Source organism: Betta splendens, chromosome 1 (assembly GCF_900634795.4).
Source record: "Betta splendens chromosome 1, fBetSpl5.4, whole genome shotgun sequence".
NCBI lineage: Eukaryota > Metazoa > Chordata > Actinopteri > Anabantiformes > Osphronemidae > Betta > Betta splendens.
The window spans coordinates 17,747,845-17,772,639 of NC_040881.3; the positions used below are offsets into that span (position 1 = coordinate 17,747,845).

Sequence of the window (24,795 nt, forward strand, 5' to 3'; positions counted from 1 at the left end):
TAAATTTACAAGTAAAATAATGTGACCTTAATTTGCCTCCACGCTCTGATTGGCTAATCAACAAGGAAGTTGTCGCAGTCCTTTGACGTGGCACAGCAAATCCTGAAAGCTCCACAAGCAGTACACAGCAACAAGCTAGTCCACTGACTGCCTGATCATTCAATATAATTAAAGTCATCAGGCATGATGGCTCATATTCATGTGTATCAAGTGTGACGTTACTCTCTTGATTTGTGGAGGTGATGCAGTTGCGGGAACAGTAAACGGTAATGGAGTGTAGCGTTTAACTTCTGTTTTGTGTCATGAAATGTGTCCTTTACCGACACACAAGTTGCCTGCCGGCAGGCGCTATCGGCCCCTACTGTAAGTAAACTGTGGGTGAAGCGAAGCAGAGTCAGAGCGGTGTAGGTTAAAAGAGAATGGTGCGAACTAAACAAATCTTTACGATTTCTCAGACCAAGCTTTCTGCCCGTGTCTTTGGTATCGGTGACATCTTGAGAGATTCTGCAGCAACACTGGGTGTCTGTCTCCTTGTAGACTGGTGTTGATCATTGGGAAGCATCAAAATCCTTCACTGAAATTCAAGCCTGTATAACAACTGCATTACATATCAGGCTGTTTAAAAGCATTGTTAGAGTAAACGTGCTTACCTAAAGCAAATATGTTTACTGTGGTCTGATAAACAATCACAGATAGTCACAACAGTAGCGTTACTGGAACATAACCACCTTAACTCCAGCTGCATCATAACATAGCATGGCATTGCTAATAGCCTGTCGGCTAACATGCTACATTAATGTCTGATAGAAACACCAGGTCAACGTTCGCGCAACTGCATTACCTCTGCAAATCACAAAAGTAACGTCACACTTTATACACATGAATATGAGCTGTCATGTCTGTTTGATCATTAAATATAATAAAAGTCATCAGTCAGTGGACTAGCTTGTTGCTGTGTACTGCTTGTGGAGCTTTCAGGAACTGCTTTCAGGATCAAAGAACTGTGACAACTTCCTTGTTCATTAGGCAATCAGAGCGTGGAGGCAAATTTAGGTCAAGTTATTTTACTGATTCAAGTCATTTTACTTAGTATTTCTACTCATTTAGCCATGATTTGTGCGTAATTTTAACGCCCCAAATTATAAGTGTAAGCATTGTATAGCTCACTAAGTCTACAAGTACAAATCTGGTTATGCACGCACAGAACCTATTATGCACGCACAAATTGGTTTACACATGCACAGACAGGTTTAAGCACGCACAGATTTGATTATGCACGTGTAACTAACTTAATTGGACTTGGTGTCCAACTAGTCATTTAACAACCTTTTTCTTTTGTTGACTCCGCGTTGTGTTTCAGGTGTAGAATAACTATCGGGAGGACATCGTCAGTTTACGTGGGACCGTTTATTTCCGACTTGTATAAAATACCCCTTTTTATGCAGTTAGCTTCCTCGTAAAAACAACTTTCCCCACACTTCCCATGTGCAACACAGCTGACGGTCCTCATACAGCACATACAGCAACAAGCTCAAAACAAAACTTCCTGGACTGAACAACATTCTGGTCATTCGCACACTGGAGTCGCTACCATCGCTACTTTCTCTCTCTGTGGAGACCGGTCTTTAGCCGCCCTTCCTGGGTTTCTTCCCCGCCACCATTCGTGGTCTTCTTCCACTCCGCAGTAGCACCCCACCCCCGAGGGGGGGGGAGTAAGAGCGCGCCCTCAAGCTGACAACAAGTGGAATTAATATTAAACTCTGTTACACACGCATGCATCTGGCTACGCATGCACAGATCGGTTTACACACGCACAAATCTAATCTGACCCTAATTTGACTCCATATTAATCTTATAATAAATGGGATGTCACGGTGTTGGTGGACAAGTTGTGTGTGTGTGTGTTTGGGGGGGAGTAAACACATTATTAAGTAAATGACTGCAGTAATGTTGTTAGCCATTGAATAGATATTAATACTAATAATAATGTTGATGTTAAATACATAACATAACATACAGTGCCTTGCAAAAGTATTCACCCCCCCCCACCCTTGGCATTTTGCATGTTTTGGTCCCTCACAACGTGGAATAACATGGATTGTTTGATAATTTGCATCATACTATATAAAGAACATGCCCACAACTTCAAAACAACTTCAATTTGATTCGGAAATCTATGAGCTTGCTACATCTTACCACTGGTATTTTTGCCCATTCCTCCTTGCAAAATTGCTGCTTGTGAACTGCAATCTTTAAGACCACAGATTTTCTATTAGATTGAGATCTGGGCTTTGACTAGGCCATTCCAACACATTTACACATTTCACCTTAAACCACTCAGTTGTTGCTTTAGCAGTGTGTTTAGGGTCATTGTCCTGCTGGAAGGTAAACCTCCATCCTAGCCTCAGATCACGCCCATAGTGGTGCAGGTTTTGTTCAAGAATATATCTGTATTTAGCACCATCCATCCTTGGTGTTCTTTGGGTGATGTAATGTGTTGGCTTTGCGACATACACAGCGTTTTCTATGATGGACGATAAGTTAAACTTTCGTCTCATTAGACCAGAGCACCTTACTCCATACATCCTGGGAGTCTCCCACATGCCTTTTGGCAAACTTTTTGGCAAAAGTTGTGGAGTGGCTTATTGTCGTTCTATGTACAGATACTCCAGTCTCTGCTGTGAAACGCTGCAGCTCCTTCAGGGTTACCTTTAGTCTCTGTGCTGCCTCTCTAATCAATGCCCTCCATGCCCAGTTCGTGAGTTTTTGTGGGGGCGACCGTCTCTTGGCAGATTAGCTGTTGTGCCATGTTCTTTCCATTTGGTTATGATAGTTTTGAAGGTGCTCCTAGGGATCATATTTTGATTTTGATATTTTATAACATATATATACACACACACACACACACACACACACTCTATTCTCACCCTCCGCGGGTGGTCTCATCCACTTTCCAAGCTCGGGTCCTCTACCAGAGGCCAGGGAGCTTGAGGGTTCTGCGCAGTATCCTTGCTGTTCCTAGGACTGCACTTTTCTGGACTGAGATTTCGGATGTTTTTCCAGGGATCTGTCGTAGCCACTCCTCCAGTTTGGGGGTCACAGCCCCTAGTGCTCCGATCACCACAGGCACCACTGTGGCCTTCACCTTCCAAGCCTTCTCCAGTTCTTCTCTGAGCCCTTGGTATTTCTCTAGTTTCTCATGTTCCTTTTTCCTGATGTTGCCATCACTTGGTATTGCCACATCCACCACTACGGCTTTCCTCTGCTCTTTATCCACCACCACAATGTCTGGTTGGTTCGCCATTACCATTCTGTCAGTCTGGATCTGGAAGTCCCACAGGATCTTGGCTCGCTCGTTCTCGACCACCTTGGGAGGTGTTTCCCACTTTGACCTTGGGGTTTCCAGTCCATACTCCGCGCAGATGTTCCTGTATACTATGCCAGCCACTTGGTTATGGTGTTCCATGTATGCTTTGCCTGCCAGCATCTTACACCCTGCAGTTATGTGCTGGACCGTCTCTGGGGCCTCTTTGCACAGTCTACACCTTGGGTCTTGTCTGGTGTGGTAGATCTGGGCCTCTATGGCTCTGGTGCTCAGGGCCTGCTCCTGTGCAGCCAGGATGAGTGCCTCTGTGCTGTCCTTCAGCCCAGCCCTTTCAAGCCATTGGTAGGATTTGTTGAGATCAGCCACTTCAGTTATGTTCCGGTGGTACATCCCGTGCAAGGGCTTGTCCTCCCATGATGGTCCCTCTTCCAGCATCTCATCCTCTGTTCTCCACTGCCTGAGACATTCACTCAGCACGTCATCTGTCGGGGCCTTATCCTTGATGTACTTATGGATCTTGGATGTTTCATCCTGGATAGTGGCTCTCACGCTCACTAGTCCTCGGCCTCCTTCCTTGCGGCTAGCGTACAGTCTCAGGGTGCTGGATTTGGGGTGGAATCCTCCATGCATGGTGAGGAGCTTTCGTGTCTTAACATCTGTGGTCTGTATCTCTTCCTTTGGCCACCTTATTATTCCCGCAGGGTATCTGATCACTGGCAGAGCGTAGCTGTTTATTGCCCGGGATTTGTTCTTGCCATTGAGCTGGCTTCTTAGGACTTGCCTTACTCGTTGGAGGTATTTGGCTGTTGCCGCATTCCTTGTTGCCTGTTCAAGGTTGCCGTTTGCCTGTGGTATTCCAAGGTACTTGTAATTGTCCTCAATGTCTGCTATTCTTCCTTCTGGGAGTGAGACCCCTTCTGTGTGGATTACCTTGCCTCTCTTTGTCACCATCCTCCCACATTTCTCGAGTCCGAATGACATCCCGATGTCCGAGCTGTAGATCCTGGTGGTGTGGATCAGCGAGTCGATGTCTCGCTCACTCTTGGCGTACAGTTTGATGTCATCCATGTAGAGGAGGTGACTTATGGTGGCCCCGTTCCGGAGTGGGTATCCATAGCCAGTCTTGTTTATTATTTGGCTGAGGGGGTTCAGACCTATGCAGAACAGCAGTGGGGACAGTGCATCTCCTTGGTATATGCCACATTTGATGGATACTTGGGCAAGTGGCTTCCCATTGGCTTCAAGGGTGGTTCTCCACAACCTCATCGAGTTTGCAATGAAGGCCCTTAGAGTTCTGTTGATGTTGTACAGCTCCAAGCATTCAGTGATCCATGTGTGTGGCATTGAGTCATAGGCTTTCTTGTAGTCGATCCAGGCTGTGCACAGGTTGGTGTGTTGGCGACTGTTCTGTCTACCAGGAGTTGGTGTTTGGCTCCTCTGGTATCCTTACCAATGCCCTTCTGTGCGTCGCTCATGTATTGACTCATGTGCCCACTTATCTTAGCTGCGATGATGCCTGACATGAGCTTCCATGTTGTGGAGAGACAGGTTTTTGGCCGGTAGTTGGATGGGACTGTGCCCTTTGAGGGATCCTTCATTATCAGGATCGTTCGCCCTTCGGTTAGCCATTCAGGGTGAGTCCCATCCCTTAGCAGCTGGTTCATTTGTGCTGCCAGGCGCTCATGGATTGCAGTGAGCTTCTTTAGCCAGTAGGCGTGGATCATGTCAGGGCCAAGTGCTGTCCAGTTTTTCATACCTGAGACTCTATGTTGGATGTCTGCCACTGTGATAGTCACTGGATTCTGTTCAGGGAGGTTGCTGTGGTCTTCCCTCAGATCCACCAGCCACTGTGCATCACTGTTGTGTGATGCCTCCCTTTCCCATATACCCTTCCAGTACTGTTCAGTTTCCAGCCTTGGTGGGTCTGCTCTGTTGTTATTACCCTGCCATTGAGAGTACACTTTCGCAGGTTGTGTTGCGAACAGCCGGTTTATTCGTCTGGCTTTGTTATCTCTGGTGTATCTCTTTAGGCGGCTGGCCAAGGCTTGTAGCCTTTGCTTGGCAGTTTCGAGTGCTTCAGGTATGGGCATCTGACTGTACCTCTTGGGCATCGGTCTTTTCATTGCACCTCTCTGGGCCTCTGTCATTTGGCTCACTTCCCTCCGAGCTGCCTTGATTTTTGCCTCCAACCTTCGTTTCCATGGTGGGTATTGTTTCTCATGGCTCCCATGGTTGCTCTTATAGCCAAGCTGATATACGCTTCACTGATGCTGAAGCGTATATCAGCTCATTGGTTTCTGTGATTGTTGTGGTAGGGATCGCTCTCAATGCTGCATTCACATCTTCCATGAGACTTTCTGATGGTACTTCACTTAGCCGTTGTAGTGGGGTTCGGGGTTGCCTGTTCACTCTCGCCATGATCTTATCTTTCAGGTCAGTCGCTGCCTCGCTCAGCGTATCTGTGCTTACTGGGGCTTCGTACCCAATTTCCGGTTGGGGAGATGGTGAAACCTCCCCTCTGACCTGGCGTCCTGGCTTCCCCTTGCCGTAGCATTTGTGTTGTATCTCGTCAATCTCAAGTTGTGATAGCAGTTGCCGTTTGTGGATGTTGGAACACTGAGCTACTAGTTGCTTCGCCGTCAGCCTTGAATGTGGGTTTCTCCGTTCCCATTCACCGCACATTCTTTGCATGTAACCCCTCTGACTAGGGTTACTTGAGTAGTAGCATTCCAACAGAGCCTTGTTCTCGCATCTCAGCCATTTCTTTCTTGTAATATATATATATATATATATATATATATATATATATATATATATATATATATATACAACAAGTATAACTTGTACTTGTATCCCTTACTTGTTTGGCAAGTGCCTTGGTTTTCATGGCAGTGTTCTTTTAGTGATGTCTCTTGCTTAGGTGTTGCAGCCTCTAGGCTGCAACACGTGTGTATATGTAAAAAAACGTGTGTATATGTAATGACATGTCATGTGACACTTAGATTGCACACAGGTGGACATTATGTCCACTATTGGGTCAACCGTTGTCTCGCCCAGGAGATCCAGAGGCAAATATTTCCTCACAGTGAGAGGGTCAGGCCCAGAGGTCGGAGCCCACCAGGAGAAGCCCCCCGCACCCAGAAAGGGAAGAGCAAAGCGGGTCCCACCCCAGCAGCCCGATCATATTACCTGGAGCAATGTCGGGCCTGCAACATGAGGCTGGCAATTGGTGGAGTTGGTAGAAGAGACCACCCAGGCATTCACGCACCCTGAGCGGAGAACAGAACTCCTATACACCCACCACACCACGTACATAGACACACACATATATAGACACACACACTACCACATACACTCCCACAAGCATCTACTGGCTGAGAAGCAGGGGGACAGCGAGAAGGGCTCTTCAGGGCCACGTAGCCCAGCTTGAATGTGAGTGTGTGGAACTAGAGTGCATTAGGGGGTAAGGATACCTCCGGGCACAGCCAGGCACCCCCAGAGGAAACCCCTACATCGGGCCATGCACACCAGCAGGGAGGCCTACCTCCGTTCCTTTGGGTCAGATACAGGCCAACCCCCCAAATGTCCCTACTCCAGCCCCCAAGCTCCGGTCCCAGCAGCCACCATAACCCAACCAGAGGGGTACCATGCGGCCACCCCAGAATCAACTACCCCTGCTGTCCCCATCTCTTTGGGCAGGCAGACAGGCACCCCCGGCCCCCAAGAACCCCCCCTCACCACGCAAGGCACAGCACCCCAGCTCCCACGCACTCTTACCTCGAAGTGAGATGAATCAGAGTGTAGTACTAGTTATTGATTTGAACAAACTAACAAAGTGTTTAAAGTGGTGTAATCTAACAAGATGTAAGAAGTAGTAGAAATATTGAGTAGTCCTTAATTTCTTTTTAGTTTTCCAGTTCATGAGGATGATTTTCTTTGCAATTTTACTCTGCTTTTAATGTCGACCTTTCTCCACATTTTCTGCCTCTATCTACATTTGTCTTTAGGCTAAAATAGTGTGCAATGCTAAAGACACAGCCCATACGAGAGCAGAGCGGGAAATCCTGGAGACAGTGAGGCACCCGTTTATCGTGGATTTGCTTTATGCCTTCCAGACTGGGGGAAAACTCTACCTTATTTTGGAATGTCTAAGCGGTAAGACAGAGGCACAGATGGGTGATGGAAAGGAGGTAAAATGCTCTGTAGGAGGAGACAGGAGATACTATTAGCCAGCTTAAGTCTATTTATACCTCTACACACCTTTTCAATTTTTTTTATTTTCAATGTGCATTTATGATTTATATGTTGTTTGAAAGCACACTGGGGAAAATATGAAAGGAAAAGCTCTTATGCTACTAACGCAACTTCATCATCTTTAGGAGGGGAGCTTTTCATGCAGCTGGAGAAAGAAGGCATCTTCATGGAAGACACTGCTTGGTATACCCTCTTGTTGTAATGATTGTGAATAGTTTCACTGGACTTATAAGGCATTTGTTTGTTTGTAGTTTCTATTTAGGAGAAATCACAATGGCCTTAGGTCACCTCCACTCCAACGGGATCATTTACAGAGACCTCAAACCTGAAAATATCATGCTAAATCACCAAGGTAATACCACTATGTGTTTGTCTAAAAACACATTTATAAATGGAGATTATTCATAAAAATGTGCCACTTAGAAATTCAGTTTAGGAGTTGAAATTCGCCGTGACCTCAAATATTTACTTTTTTGTTTACCGTATTAAGGTAATCTGTTTACATTTGACATCCCAAAATCCACCTGAACTTTGACTGATGATTTATGATTGATTCATGATTGACCAACAAAGCACAAAATAAACATTTACTACAACGAAATTGTGCACTTCTCAAAATCATACACTAATATATATTAGAAAACCTTATGTCAAAGGCTACAAGCTTGTATCAAAATGAATGTGAACTAGACTGCTATTTGAGGTAAAGGTTATCAAAAAGTATTGCAGGAATGTAAATAAGAATTATTTAAGGGGAAACTAAGTGAGGAAATAACTTAAGAACTAGAACTAAGAACTAAAAATTATTCATATTTAAAGTATTCGTATTGTAAGTGATTTGACACTTCTCATGTACAGACAAGCACACACACAGAAGGATAGAAATTTCGACACATGATTGGGGAAGCCAGGGATCAAATCACTGATCCTGTGATAAGTGGGCTTTACCTTTTATCCATTGCCACTACATGGATGTGGAAAACATATACCAATAGTCAGGACTCCCATAATTGGGAGTTCAAACCTGTCAAGTTTTGATGTATAAACTGCTCAAACAAATTATGGGAACAAAAACATAACACATCCTAGATCTGCATGAATTAAAAGTTCTTATTGAATACTTTGTTGTTTTCAGAGTTGAATGAGCAACAAAAAACAAACAAATATCAATAGAAATCAAATTTATTAACCCATGGAGTTCTGGATTTAGAGTCACACTCAAAATTTATTAGAGTCGGAAAGACACACACAGGCTACAGACAAATAATGCCAGCAATAGCAACAGTAAAAAGAGTAATAACAAGCAGAGTGCAAACATAGAATTCGCACCAACATTAAGAAACAGAACACCCCCATTATCTTTTTTGTGGTGCAGCAAAAAAGCAGCCAATACATGGTAACACATGTGGGGGCACATGGAAGTGCTACCAAGTAACTCCAGTGAAGGTAGAGTGATGAGTGGGACATGGTTGTCATCTCATACTATGTCCACCAGATGTCAGGAAGAAACCGAGAAACCGGGACCTCCACACATCCCCAGGGCCAGGTGGCCAGGCGTTGTTCAATGCCTTTATTCTTGTAATTAGCCTGTGGTACAACACATAACTGTAGTTACTTAAATCTATGTTTCTCTCTTTAAAGGACACATCAAGCTGACTGACTTTGGCCTCTGTAAGGAATCAATTCATGATGGCACAGTTACGCACACGTTCTGTGGTACCATAGAATACATGTAGGAAATTTCTTCTTCATGTGGGACCCAATAATTTTACAACCAGTTTGTTGTTAAATTGTGTGCTTTTGTTTTGTTCTTTATTCATTGTTCTACTTGCATAATACTTTATATCTATTCGTAACATTATATCAGTTATAAATGTTGCAAAAAAATACATTATGATGTGATTCAATTATGTGGCTTATTACAAATCTGAATGTCTTTTCCTCTTTAGTATAAAGCTTAGTTGCTTCTGTGTTTTGTCTCACTTCTTTTATGTGCTTTTTAGGGCTCCAGAGATCCTGACAAGGTCAGGGCACAACAGAGCAGTAGACTGGTGGAGCTTGGGTGCACTAATGTATGATATGATGACTGGCTCAGTAAGTAACTGAGGGAGTTGTTAATTAAGAGGGTGAAAATGTAAGAATATGATGACAAGCTAAATACACTTTAGTTTGGTGATAACCAAACTAAACCCTTTCCCATGGGTGAGCATGTGACCTAAACAAGTATTTAACCTTTTTATGTATTTTTGAATGACTAAGCTTACCCAAAGTTAAACAAACTAACCATTTCTCATGGGTATTACTACTGCCAATTCCTTTTGGCATGGCATGAAAGAAATACATTTTTAGTTTCTTTAAACACTACTCACTCCCTTCTCTGCTTTTTCGACAGCCTCCTTTTACAGCTGAAAACAGGAAGAAAACTATTGATAAAATCTTGAAGTGTAAACTTAATCTTCCCCCATACCTGACCGTAGACGCCAGGGATCTCATTAAAAAGGTACTGTATTGTAAAATTGACTGAAATGCAAACTATGTGCAAAAATAGAGTTGGAGATTTGAGTTTTTGTGTTTGACTGTCAAGGGATTGCTTTGAGACGAAATTTTATGACTGAGAAGTTCATGTGATTTAGAAGAGTGTTGTGATCACGGGCTACTTGCTAAGAACAAACAGCAGGAATGCATAGGAAGACCCCATAAAAATATTTTTATTCTCGTTAGTCCATATGTCAAAAGTGTTTTTTCTTTCCCTGTTTTATTTTTTATGCTCTGAACAGCTTATTCTGCTGTTGTGGACTCTGAGAGTGCACAGTGTTCTGCTGTTCTGCACTGTGTGTGATAGTTTTGGTCAACCCCTATTGAAAATCTGTAAAGTTTTCCTTTAACTCCATTAATTCGCAATAATGTTGTGGTATCCATGTCTACATTTGAGTGCAATACAATGGATGTGTGAATTATATGATGTGTTTAAGGGCATGTTTTCAGACAGTTGTGGCCTCTGAGATGTCATAACAGCAACAAAGATACCAGCATGGTTTAACCTAAAGCATTACAACATTATTGTCATTATCCTTTCTGTACTCTAAAAATTTAGTTTAGCAGCTTCATTCCACTGTTACATGATTACTATAAACATTGTATTAGTTGCACACTATGGGAGCTGGTTTGACCACATAAATGGGCAGCCATTGGTAGCTCATTTAGTCATAGTTGTAGTCGCCTCTCCTCTACACATTTAGGATCATCTTGATCTGCTGTCTTTTATATGTTAACACATCTGCCCCTTGTTTTGTGTGCAAATGTATCCATTAAATACTATTTCAATTTGCTCGAGTGCAGCCCCCTTTTCCAAGTTTGATGTTAATGTAGTTTTTGATAGAACCTGTTCAAACAAAAGTAAAACACAAACATATTTTTTTTTGACGGATTATAAAATACAAATTTACCAGTTCTTTTAACCAAGTCATTTAATATTGGTACATGCGCTAAAGCACATGAACTTCAACATGATACTCCATTGTAACAAACTCCTAGCTACTAATATCATTAAACATATTAAAATGATGTTGCTACACAACTATTTCTACTGAGCTATATCTTCACCTTATAGAGATATACCCCAGACAATTCTTTACAAAGTTTCAATATATATATATATTAGGCTGACTGTTGCATCATATTGTCAGTAGCTGCCTGAGGCAGTGTTGGTATCCTGACTTCTCAAAGATGTATTATGAAATGTAAATGTTAGGATCCACCTCATTCACACATAATGCTAACATTAATTACCCTGTCTCAGGTTCACTCAGTGGTCTAGAAGATTTCTTCCCTAAAACCCTGAAGCCTTAAATTGTGTTAGTAGTAGTTAGTTTGTTACTAAAGTTTTCTGTCTTCCTCTGTTGTTTCTTTTTTCTGTGCATGCTGTACAACAGTAATAATTACAGTATCTCGAGACTCGAGACTGTTTTATAAATATATAGTTTAAAGGAAGCTTTAAGGTAGTGCTCCTCGATTATTTTCTGTTATGCCCCCCGCAGGAAGAAGTAAACATTTTGCGCAAGTTTGATAAAAAGCTAATTTCTTTTATCTTTTCACGTTCGTGATAGGATTCGAACCTGCAAACTTAACATCAGTGGCATAATGCGCTAATCACTGCACTAAACACTGGGTATGCTTTTAATGGTCGGTACGCTCCCCTATATAACAGCATTCAACAGTCCAGTACTTGCTGACTTACGTTTGTCTCATTATCTCCGTCTGTCTCTGCCTTTCTTTTTATTCTAGTTAAATACTTTTCCGTGGTTTGTTATCTGCACTTCATATGTCCGGCTCTGTGCTGTGTCTTATTCAGTGCTAAAAACTACCTGTGTCAAAAAAGCATGTTCCTTGGCATCACATACGCCCCCCACTGTTTGAGAAACACTGCTTTAAGGCAAATAATTTCTAAGCTCCAAAATCTCAATTAAATGTTGAAAAGCATTTGTGTAAAACACTGACATGTGCCACTTACCCTCTTCAGCTCTTAAAGAAGAATCCAGGTCAAAGACTTGGCTCTAGTAAAGCAGATTGTGCAGATGTACAGGTACTTTTTTCATGTACTCACATTCTCTAACACTGGTTTCGGTGGACCTAAATGTTCTTTTTTCCACATAGTATTATCTGTGCATCTTTAGTTAGGTTCATTTTAAAGTGAAATTCCAGTGGCTCTAGAACATTTTTAAACATTTTGCAGTTTTTGTCAAAAGATCTTAGGATAAGGAATTAGTGAGTGATTAGTTCTACAACTAAAACATTTTTTCATATTTAGCAGTTTTCAAGTTACCAAAGTCTTTTGAAGCTGTCAGAATTGTCACTGTCACTTGACTCTCTGAGATTATTGACTTGTAACTAATGTGTTCCTAATCAACACAATGCTATAGACGTCATGGTATGGGTAAAGTTACAGTCTCTTTTGTCTTTATTTGCAGAAACATCTTTTCTTCAAGCACATTAATTGGGATGACCTTTTGAACAAGAGAGTGGAGCCACCATACAAGCCACAGCTGGTATCTTGGCATTTTATGCACATTATGTTCTAATTTAGCTTTTGAGATTGTTTATTATTATAGCAATACAGAAAATTTGCCTTTTTTTCTACTTTTTTTAACTTTTGGTACAGTGCATGTTTTTATCTAATTTACTGTAACTAACGTAACACATATGTAATTCTGTTCACTGCTTCTGTTTTCTTCTGTCTGTGTAGCAATCAGATGAGGACGTCAGTCAGTTTGATACTAGATTCACCAGACAAACACCAGTGGACAGTCCAGATGATTCCTCACTCAGCCACAGTGCAGAACTCGCTTTTGCTGTAAGAGACTGTTGATGTTTAGACATTTCTGTATAGTCACCTTTTAATTGAATTAACTTATTGATAATTAATAATTACAATAGTAATAAAGCTTTCTTAATTAATTAATTGTTAGGTTCTGCCTCCATCTATGCATAACTGTTAATGACTGATGGGGAAAAATGACCATTTCTTTTCAGGGTTTCACCTATGTGGCTCCTTCAGTTCTAGAGAATCTGAAAGAGGGTTTCTCTTTTGAACCCCGAATACGACATGTCCGCCGACACAACAGCAGTCCACGCACACCCATCAGGTAACACATCAAAAAATGGGAAAACAAATTTGAAATTGATAATGGGTAATGGATTATTCTGAATTTTGTCATATCTTCCAAATATTGTCTTGGAAATATTGTTTATTACTTAAACTACAGCAATAGCTGCAGGTGAATATTTTTAGTCATCCAGTTGATGTTGTCTGAAAATGGACCTATTCTAAAGGTTTTGACTCTAGAAGAAAGAAGCTGAGTTGCTATGGTCAGCTTGAACACCAAAGCAGCAGCAAAAGGCTTCGGCCTCATTCAACAGGTTGAATCAATCCCTGAAATGTAGTGTCCAACTCACGGACAAGCAAATAAAGGTGCTTGGTTTACTCACCAGTCTCTGCACCACTGGAGCCTTGCACGTCAATCAAAACAACATCAAAACATGACGAACAACAGTGTCAAAACTATTGTATATTGTCTCTACGATATTGTAGATCATACAGACCCCAAAACTATTGTGTATATACAATAATTACTGTGTATCAACACTGGGTGATAGCTACTGTAGGCAAACAAAGCTGTGATGTCAATTCAAACTCAACCAATTCATTATTATTCACATAGGAAGAAGCAACATCGATCTATTACTCATATTTACAATGCTGTTTCCTAATGCTGTGTACAAAAAAAAATTCCAAGCCAAATGAAAAAATAATAATTTGCCCTCCATTTTAAATTAAATGAATAATGTTTCTTTAGAGAAGGGGTGACCAAACTTTTTTCACCAAGGGCCAAATGTTGTAAAATACACAAAATGCCGGGCCAATCACTCGTTAAACTCGGTTAAAAAAATACTGTTGCTGAGCTAGCAAGATCGTTGTCATCTGCTTAACCTTCTGGTCTCGTTCCACACCAGTGAAGGACACAAAGGTCTGATGTTTTGTTTCGTAGTGTCGTCTACATTGCATTCCTTCATCACTGCGACACTCATTCAACTCAGTAGCTTCCCCTAGTGTTCAAACCAGAAATGGAGTACCGCCAGGTTTCATACAGTATGCGGGCCGTATTTTGGTATATTCTTTGGAATTTCCTGCGGGCCAATTTTAAATGGTTCCATAGTGTGTACACCCCTGCTTTAGAGGCTCCTTTCAAGGCCCAGAGGGACACAATTTGGTCCCTTAGGGTTTTAGGGAGTTATACATGCACTGAGTGTAAATAAAATATAAAAATATAAACTATGCCTGAAATAAAAGCTAAGATTAAAATGAATATAAAATTATCAGCCAAAGCCTGCTAGACATTACAGGTGGTGAGATATGTCCTGAAGAACAATGAAACCTAAGCTAAATGCTAGCTAAATGACATATGCACACTTTTACATTTTGCCATCTAAAGTCTATATTACAGGTGAACTTATCCCATTTTCTGTTATTCCTACGTCCTGGGTAATAGTCCAATCATCATAGCTGGGTATATGCCAGTCGACCTTGAGCCGATCCATGCCAGCTGTGTGGGACGCAATCATACGTATGTCAGCAAGGCATATCAAGTTCCCATACAATGGTTCATCAGGGCAAGATTAAAGTCCAATTTGCAGTGAGAGCCGGTTTACCTAATGTAATCATAGTCATCAACTGGACACACACTGCTATAAAAGCACCATCGCAGGATGAAGTGACATGTCAACAGAAAACATTTTTATTTCATCGGTACCTAAGACCACTGCAGTGCTCAGTAAACTAGAATCAAATAGAGCTGGCAGATAAATTGAGAAAGATACAGGTGTCTTACATTATCAATTCAATATTAATTACATTATCAATTTAAATCTATTCTAAATGGCGAGGTTGCTGGAAACAAGTAATTTGTAGCCACGGTAAAGCTGAATCCAAATCAGCTGAATCACTGTAGTACTTTGAGTCTGAAATATCGCTTAAATGCAATACACACTGTTGATGCCCTCAAGTCACCCACCTAAACAAACAGCGGACGGAGACTTTGGCAGACTACATTGGATGTAGCGTGTGGGAAAAGTATAAACAAAATTAAGGCAAGCTAACAAATGCCATAGCTATATGGTTAGCTACAAACTTCAGGACGATTAGTGTTGGAAGATGTTGGTCTGAGGAACACAATGAATGACGGCACCTGTGAGCCTCCCTCAAGATGCACCAGGAAGAATACACAAGTTGTATAAAAAGGAGAGGTCAATAAAATCAATGGCATTACAATGTGCACCAACTGTTGCAACTTTTGAATTTGTTACTGAATGCTTCTCATCCTAATGGATTAATGCAGTTAACGCGATTAAGGATTTTAATTGCTGGCCAGCACCATATGTACAGTACAAAAAATAAAAAAAAAATAAGAAAAAAATAGGACACCCTAAGAGAGCCTATGAATTTTTGTAACATTTTTGTATTTTTTTTGAATATATAAATATTATATCTCAATTTTACAATACAGAGAGATATAAAGTAATATATCTAAGCATTTAAAACTGAAGAGGGGCTTTTCTATGCAAATTCTAACTGAGGCAAAGGTTAGGACACCCTCAAATGTATTTTCTCTTAAAATGGCTCAAATCACAATAGGTGCACATAATTAGTATACTGTTACTTTAGCATTTTGAATGAGGTTTGCCCTATCAGACATTTGGTGTGCTACTGACTGTTAAAGTAAGAGTGAGCACCATGATGAAAGCAAAAGAACTGTCAGAGGCCTTCAGAAAAAAATTGTAGCATCCTATGAGTCTGGTAAGAGATTTAAAAATCAGTCCACTGTTTGGAAGATAGTCTACTAGTGGAGGGCTGCCAACATGCCCAGGTCTGGTTGCCCCAGCAAGTTCACCCCAAGAGCAGACAGCAAGATGCTGAAAGAGGTCTCCAAAAACCCTAAAACATTATCTCTGGAACTACAAACTTGCTGACTGAACAACAAACCTTTGCTCTCTATGAAAAAAAAAACTTGGCCAGATTGACATTTGCCAGAGAATATTGATACTGTTAAAGTGTCATGTTTTGGTGCTGCATTGCTGCAGCAAGACCTGGTCACCTGACCTTTATAGAATGCAGCATGATTTCTATTGTGTATCAGAAGGTGCTTGAAGAAAATATGAGACCATCTGTTAGGAAATTAAAGCTGAAATGGAACTTAACCATGCAACACGACAGTGACCCAAAACATACTAGTAAAGCAACCAATGACTGGCTGAAAACAAAGAAATGGAGAGTCCTGGAATGGCTCAAAGTCAAAGTCCAGCTATGAATCACATTGAGATGTTGTGGGGTGACTTGACATGGGCTGTACAAGCAAGAAACTCCTCAAATACCTCAGCAGTTGAAAAAATGAGGAGTGGGGTAAAATTTCCTCAGACCGAGGTCAGAGACTGGTAGATGGCTACAAGAAGCGTCTCGCTGCAGTTTTATCAGGCAAAGGAGGTAACACTAGCTATTAGGGGCTAGGGTGTCCTATCTTCCTCAGTTGGAATAGGCAGTTTTGTAAAATTTAATTTACAGAAGACCTTGAAAGGACCTTTTTTTAGTTTCCATTGATTAGTTATATCACTTTAATCTCTTTGTATTGTTAAAATCGAATTAAAACAAACATGTTTACAAAATGTGAAAAATTTGATAATTTCAAAGGGTGTCCTAACTTTTTCAAGTGACTGTACATACTGTATGTAGATCTGTGGTTAGTAGAGTTTGATACCTCCAAATTCTTTTTCTATTTACGCAGTTTTCTGCATTTTGAATGTACACCAAGTTTAGTAGGAAATCTATGCAAATCCTTCTACATGAGGTTCCACTCAGAACAGGCTTGGCCATGGTCGACCAAAGATGTTAAGCGCACATGCTCAGCATCATATCTAGACGCTGTGTCTGGGAAATACAGTAGATACATGAGTACTGCCATCATTGCTGCAGACGTTGAAGGCTTAGGGAGGGTCAGCCTGTCAGTGCTCAGACCATATGCCGCATGCTACATGAAAGTGGTCTGCTGATACACAACAAAGCCTACAAACAGTTTTCGTGAGACAAGTAGATTAAGTGTGCGAGAAGCACAAAGACAAGAACCACAAACTCCCACATGCACTGTAGTATACTGCAGCAAAGCTTCCCCAAACACATGACCAAGATAACCACTGCCTTGCTAACTGAGCAGAGGGTAAAGGTGATATACTGGCCAAGCACGTCTAAAGACCTAAACCCAATTGAGCATTTCCAGCAAATCCAGAAATAGTAAAAAGGGGAAATAATCCAGATGTATCAGTCTCTAGTAAGCGCGGATGAATGCATGTTCCCTTTTGTACATCCAATCAATGTGAAATTAAGCACAGATGAATGAGTAACAGATTCCACCCATGACACTCCATATGAATAGATTTAGTTTATTTAAATATTGTCTGCGTCTCCGCAGTACACTGAATTGTACTATGTGTGTGCAGTTGTCAATGCTGCAGGTTCAGCACAGTCACAGAGGAATCTAAATCCATTTAATCTCACCCACGCCAACTTGGAGTTTCTGGCACTTTGCCAGGACAGGCAACAGATTCCCTCGAAGCCGTTTCGGCCATGTTTTGAAAATAATTTGTCTGTCAGAGAATATTAAAATTTATTCACAGACGTCATCTGAAAGATCAACTGCTGCGCTTCAGTAGACAAAACTTTGAGAGCGGCTACACTTTGTTCATCAATCAATTTAGCACCTGATGAAGAGGGGCAGCTCTGTCTCCAGGCAAATCAGGCTGTCTAAGGCTTAAAATAAAATTTAGGCTTCCTTTACGTCACACTATGACGCTTATTGTTCAAGCTTGTTACGACTCGAATTTCGAAATTGATGCAAAGAACAGCATTTTGGTTGATTACTATTCAAGAGAGAAAAAATGAACGTGCGTGCATGCGGCGGATGAGCTGCCGCAAAAAGCTACGGAAAGACCCGCCTACTTTATTGTAAACGCACACCCCAGACACCTGCCAGGTGAACACTGCTGGCTCTGACGCTTGAAAAGAATGCCATAACTTTGGGCTGTAGTTTGTAAAAGAATTCTCTGGGTGAAAAAAAAGGTTCAATAAACTCTTTTTCTTTGTTCAAACGCAACGAAACAAACCACCAAGGAGGTGTCGATTCCACATTGCTGCCCTTACGAGGTCTCACATTCACATCATTACTGAGTATGGGGAAAGTCCAGAGAGGGGACAATTCGACTCTCTCTAATGTTGCTCCTCTTGTCATGCAGGCGGTTTATCTGGTCTCGTGACACTAGAAGCGTTTGCCTGATAGCTGAGTCACTCATTATTTATTACTAATCAAACTGGCCACAATTTGTCCTAATATAGGAAGGTCTGCTGTGACTAGTGGGAAAAGAAACCCACCACGCTGTATGAGTATTCTTTTTTAGTTTAAAGTCATCTTTTTTTGTCCGTAAGGGTTCTCAGGCTTCTCCTCTGCCTCTTTAACTTGTTGTACTGAAACCCTTCAAAAGATTAAATGCCAGTTCGTATATGGTCCTTACAAGATCCGTTGAGCACACAGAAAGAATAGCCTTTCGCTGCCGAGGTCCCCTGGACACTATCACTTTTAGGAGAGGCAGATTTCTCTTTAAAACGGTCTGACATTATTATTATTATTATTATAATATTTTCTCCACGGTAAATACAGGCAGGTTTGGTCGTGGGGCAACAGTCCTGTCCTCAATCTAAAACGCTCTGGGCAGTGTGGCGTCAAATCCACCAATAAGTAGCCGTGAGGCATCTTTGTCTTTGCATCGTCATAACTCTCATAAAATAATCTTTGTGACTGGGAAAAATCTGCTGGGCCAGCACAGACGTTTGAAGTTTATCACACAGGATTTTAAAGAGAACAAGATGTTTTGAATTCAGGTTCAGCGTTCGATTGTATTTGCCTTTATGAAAAATATTCTGGGTCAGAAACATGACAGACAAATTGAATCGATGGTGACGATATTGGGTAAATATTTTAACAACCTCTGGATTTTCAAGCACATCAAACATTACATCATACAAAACTATTAGCTGGAGATTTAAATTTCTAGGAAACCTCTAGAAAATCTCTTCATGAACTGGATAGACCTTCTACAAACTTGTTTTTATTCATCTTCTGCAAGTCGTCATACATGGGTTAATACGATGTGCAAATCCAAACAATATTTTCCGGCATACTGTAAGGTCGGTCATATATTTACAATTTACCAAAAGCCTTTCACAAAATAGGTTTCACCACACTCGCTTGGACTGACCACCATGCAGGAGAAAGGAGCCTTGAATCCAACATAAAAATCAATGGGCTCCATTTTTGTCAGATTTCTATAACGGGAATTTTTTTTTTACTGAAACTCCCTGAATCAACGTTTTCTTGCATGCCTCTCACTGTAACTCGAGACAATACCTTTCACTTTCAAAGGCTGCCAATAAAGAACTCTGCGTTTGAGGTGCTTCATATGACTCTAAAGCTTCACTCTGGTGCGCCCTATAGTAAATGCAGCATTGTCAGTTTTGTTTGGGCAGGGCATTGTCATGTCATTGCTTCAGCAAAGACGTGTTCTTGTTGAGAAACCAAATAAATGTTTTATTCTTTGTCCTGTACGTAGTAAAAGGCTTGCTGCAAGATATTGCTTTAACACACTTAAGCCGCTCTCTCTCAGAAAAACCCAAAATAAAAGTGAGAGTTAAGTGTTTAAGAAAGACTAAAAAAAAGAGTAAAAAAAATTAATATACAAACAAACAAACACTAAACTGATTGAGTTTTACAATTCAAGACAATTTTGCTTTTTCAAATTGGTTTATTGCAAGATATGAAAACATCTACTGTAGTTCTATTTCTATATCTATATCTATCTATCTATCTATCTATCTATCTATCTATCTATCTATCTATCTATCTATCTATCTATCTATCTATCTATCTATCTATCTATCTATCTATCTATCTATCTATCTATCTATCTATCTATCTATCTATCTATCTATCTATCTATCTATCTATCTATCTATTTATACATATATATATATATATATATATATATATATATATATATATATATATATATATATATAATTTATATAATGTACAATTTACATTATACATATACAGTATACTGTATATAGGTAAGCTATCAGAGCATCTTTTAAAAATCATTCAAAATCAATCATTTTGTAGCATCTTTGTATTTACTTTGTGTATTTTTTCAGTCCTGTAAAGTTTTCATCTGCGGGACCCTTCAAATCGAGCATGGACTGTGAGCCAGAACCTTTCTCGCTCACCTCTCCACTGGAAGCTGCACAGGTGCCTGAGCCACTGGAAAATGGAACAACCAGTCAGCCCATCAGGACTCCTGCCAGGAACAAAAAGCAGAAGGGCCGCCGCAGATGAGGAAGAAATGCTCAGAGCCAGCCTTGGTCAGCCTAACATTTTTGTAGTGTTCTTAGGCACTGCTTTGTTTTAACTGATTTTGTGCTTTTGGTAAACTGTTTGATTTTTTTTTTTTTTTGTTATTCATCTTGAAAATGTAGTCATAGTGTCTAGTATAGTAAATCATATTAACAATTCTTAGAAGTAAGTGGAATTTTCATATAATGAGCCATTTTTAAATGGTCATTTAAGCTTTAATTGAAAATTTCTATAAGCCTGCACTTAATGTTCTGTTATGCTGTGGCTCTAAAATCTTAATGAAAGCTATAACTGTATATAAGGTTTTCACAAATAGCTATATAGTGAGGCAACAGAACTATTGCGTCTCTTTCATGGCCTGTATTTCCTTATGTATTAGGAGTAGTTCAGATCAGGTAATGATGTTGATTGGTGTGTCATTTGAACAACTTAAATAGTAAGATGATATCATGTTTTGGGGTATGCCTACATTCTCAATAAGCGTACTTAATGAAAATGCTATCTTACATTTACTTTGTACAGTGAATGTGTTTATTTTGATGGTAATGCTGTTTTTCACCGATAACTGCATGTCTATTGCATCAAACATAGACAGGGTGATAGAAATTGCAAAGTCTGGCTACAGTCAGGAAAAAAAGTTTTTGAGATTTTGAAGGTTTGCCCACTAACAACGAAATGATCAGTCTATAACATCAATGGTAGGTTTATTTGAACAGTGAGAGACACAACAATAACAATAAATCTAGAAAAATGCATTTAAAAAAAGTTAAACATTAATTGTATAAATGTTCACGAATGATATAAGTGTTTAGTATTTAATCCTTTTGCAAAATCTGACCACAACACTTTCACCCAGTCTTCCTCTGAATCAGTCAGATGTTCAGTGGCAAACTTCAAATGGGTCTGTAGATGTGCTTTCTTGAGCAGGGGGACCTTGTGGGCACAGCAGGATTTCAGCCCTAGTGTGTTAATAACTTTGGTGACTATGGTCTAAGCTGCCTTGAGATCATTGGAAAGTTCCTCCTGAGTAATTCTGGGCTGATTCACCATCATTCCCATTATCACTGAAACTCCACGAAGTGAGATCTTGCATGGATCTGCAGACCGAGGGAGATTGGCAATTAATAACCTTTCATAACTTTTTTTGAAATGCATTTTTCTGGATTTTTTTGTTGTTGTGTCTCTCATTGTTCAAATAAACCTACCATTGAAATTATAGACTCATAATTTTTTTGTTAGTGGGAAAACGTTTAAAATCAGCTAGAGTTCAAATAATTTTTCCCTGACTGTACCAGAAGGAACTACAGTTTATTTAGATATTTGGGTAGTGAGGAGCCTACTTGTTCTACCATTTCAAATCAAATTTCCCCAAAATTGCATAATCTAACAATTACATATTTGAATGAAGTGTGACAGATTATAAGTATGTGTGGACTGCCGTGGACTATCAGAATAGATACCTTTTTCAATCTCAGCTGTAATCCACAAAGCAAAGCCGTTTGAGGTGAGTGTGGATATCACAGAGATACAAACCCTTCATCTGCATCCGTCCATTTACAAAAAATGGAACCCAAAAAAGGCCATCCTGTGTTGTTTACAATAAAGAGAAAGCCTTTGGTGTTGGTTAGAGAGTCCAACGAATGAGCACTTTTTCTCCGTGCCTTGTAACTGCGCCATGTCGGCTGGATCGTAGTCAGCTGAACTAAGCCAGTGACTTGCAATGGACTAATGTCAGAAGGCGCATGTCCAGTTTTCAGCTGATTTTGTCTTTGGTGGTGTTCGGACTAAACTTAAGGGGAGACTGTGTGAAGAATTGTGAACAGACCGCTCTGGTAAAGAATTGGACTAATTAGCAAATGCCAAGAAATTAGGAGTGCACTTCTTCAGAGTTTGTGTAAACATGCACCCTAGAATCATAAATTCCCAACTGCCAAGTCTTGAGTGATCAGTATTTACACTGAACAAAAATTGTTTTAAATTTTATGAACTGAACTCAAAGATCTAAGACTCCTTATATGTACATAAAGGGCCTATTCCTCTCAAATATTGTTCTTAAATTCGTGTTAGTGAGTATTTCACCCTTGCTAAGATGTGGGCGGCCATCTGCCTCGACCGGTTTGGATGAGAGGATAGACAAAGAGCACAAGAACAATCAAAAACAGAGCAGGATGGTTGGACCTGGGACTGGACACAGACAGGATGGTTGGATCCACAGCTACCCAGCGAAAACACAACGGTCTGGCCTGATGATACATGTAGGTGAGGACAGTGTGGGGGAGAAAGAGAGTGAGAAGCGCAATTACTGAAGGGAAAGAGACATGGTTAGTTAAACATAGAACAACAATGGGATGTTATTGACTAGAAGAAATAGATGAAAATAAAAATGCTCTGTTGAATTAAGTGCCATTAGCCTTTGTCTGTTGCAGCTTAACTATGAGATTGTTCCTGTGACTAACAATCATTGCCAGTGACCTGTACCATCTCTAACTAAAAGCTTTATCAAAAAGGAAGGTTAAAGCCTGATCTTAGAAGAACCTGGTAGCTAAAAGCTCTGCTTCTCATTCTTCTCCTTCTAGACTCTAGGAACCACAAGTAGCTTAACGCTCAAAGAACGAAGTGTTCTGCTGGGAGCATAGGGAACTACTATAAGAGGTCTTAAAGATGAGAATGACCTTTATCATTAAATGCTTTGGAGGTGAGTAGGAGAATTGTAATCCATCCACCTCACATATGACATATAAAGATGCTAATTACACAGCATGATTATTGCACGGGTGTACCTTGGGCTGGTAAAAGGCCACTATAAAATGTACAGTTTTATCATACAGCACAATGTCACAGATGGTGCATGTTTGGAGAGAGAATGCAATCGGAGTACTGACTGCAGGAATGTCTACCAGAGCTTTTCTTCCACAATAAGACATCTCCGAGGCCTTTCAAAGAATTTGGCAGTACATCCAACCGGCATCGCAATCAAAGACCACACGTACTGTAATCACACCAGCCTACGATCATCCAGGATCGTCTGAGAGGAATCACCTGGACAGCTGCTGCGACAATCGGTTTGCATATCCAAAGAATTTCTGCATAAATTGTCAGAAACTGTCTCAGGCAAGCTCATCTGCATGCTAGTCATTCTCAACAGAGTCTCGACTCGAGGCCCATTGTTGTGCCTTTCATCCACAACTGTCACCTCATGTTGCAGCATGATAATGCATGTTGCAAGAAATGCAGGTTTTCAGTTCCTGCCAACATTGAGCTGTGGACCAACATTCCACAGGCCACAATCAACAACCTCACACAAACCAAAGCATTTATATTTTTTTCAATGTAAATACTCATATTCTACTTTCTAAAACTCTTGCCTTGTTTAAACCAATTATGTCTCCACATAATTTTATGTGGAGACATAATTGCTTTAAACATAATTAATTTCCTACCCTCTTTTAAAACTTTATTTTTTTATTACCAAACTACAGTACATGTGTGATCAGTGTTAAGATGTATTTTTAGCTCATTATGAGGAACACTCTTTGAATAGCACTCATAGCTTCTATAATTTTACAGTTAATACAAAATTTGGAACAGCATATGCTTTCATTCAGTCAGACAATTTCAGCGTTTTTCAGGGAGGGATCACATTTTGCACCTTTTGCTCATTGCTCAATAATTTAAAAATCCTGCCTCAGTATAAATACACCTCTTGAACCATAGACATAATGTTGGATCTTTTGATCATGCAGCCCTCCTGTTTATACCAAATTGCAAACTTCAAGCCTGTTTTCAAATCATGTGAGGTTTACAGCAACCAAGAATTCAAGCCAACACATTTTTTAGGTACTACGTTACTAAACTAAGTAATAGTTATTGAAATGTTCATATTAATTTGGTCACCAGGAATCTTAGGGAGCTTTTCAGATATCGTATATTGTCAATCAATGCTGATTCAATAAAGTTATTCAGTCACTTACTGTAAATGGTCATTGTTTGTGATTTTATACAGCTGGAATTTCAACTTTTACTAACTAAGACTTTTATAATTTTTTACAATATTGATGTCATGGTTTTTCAGACTGTTTGGTTATCCCTGGAAACAGCATGTTTTCCCATAGTTCATTTGAATAATTAAAACAAGAATTATAATAAAGAATTGTGATTGATAATTGCTGATTTTAACCTAATAACTAAATGTATGATCTAATCTAATACTTG

The 24,795-nt window shown here is 40.2% G+C and overlaps 1 protein-coding gene across 5 annotated transcripts in view; it reads left to right on the plus strand.

Moving 5' to 3' along the window:
* LOC114851687 (ribosomal protein S6 kinase beta-2-like) overlaps positions 1-24,554 on the plus strand; it is a 32,638-nt gene extending 8,084 nt beyond the window's left edge. For 3 of the 5 annotated variants that reach the window (XM_029143357.3, XM_029143358.3, XM_029143359.3), the window contains exons 6-16: positions 7,333-7,480; positions 7,705-7,762; positions 7,831-7,931; positions 9,221-9,311; positions 9,583-9,673; positions 9,972-10,079; positions 12,099-12,161; positions 12,547-12,624; positions 12,822-12,929; positions 13,109-13,221; positions 20,385-24,554. In XM_029143357.3, the coding sequence (XP_028999190.1) occupies positions 7,333-7,480; positions 7,705-7,762; positions 7,831-7,931; positions 9,221-9,311; positions 9,583-9,673; positions 9,972-10,079; positions 12,099-12,161; positions 12,547-12,624; positions 12,822-12,929; positions 13,109-13,221; positions 20,385-20,565 (1,140 nt within the window). In that variant the 3' untranslated portion in view covers positions 20,566-24,554. The remainder of the gene's footprint in view (positions 1-7,332; positions 7,481-7,704; positions 7,763-7,830; positions 7,932-9,220; positions 9,312-9,582; positions 9,674-9,971; positions 10,080-12,098; positions 12,162-12,546; positions 12,625-12,821; positions 12,930-13,108; positions 13,222-20,384) is intronic. The other 2 variants (XR_005897413.2, XR_005897414.2) reach the window with 2 other exon arrangements.
* Positions 24,555-24,795: the final 241 nt, after the last annotated feature.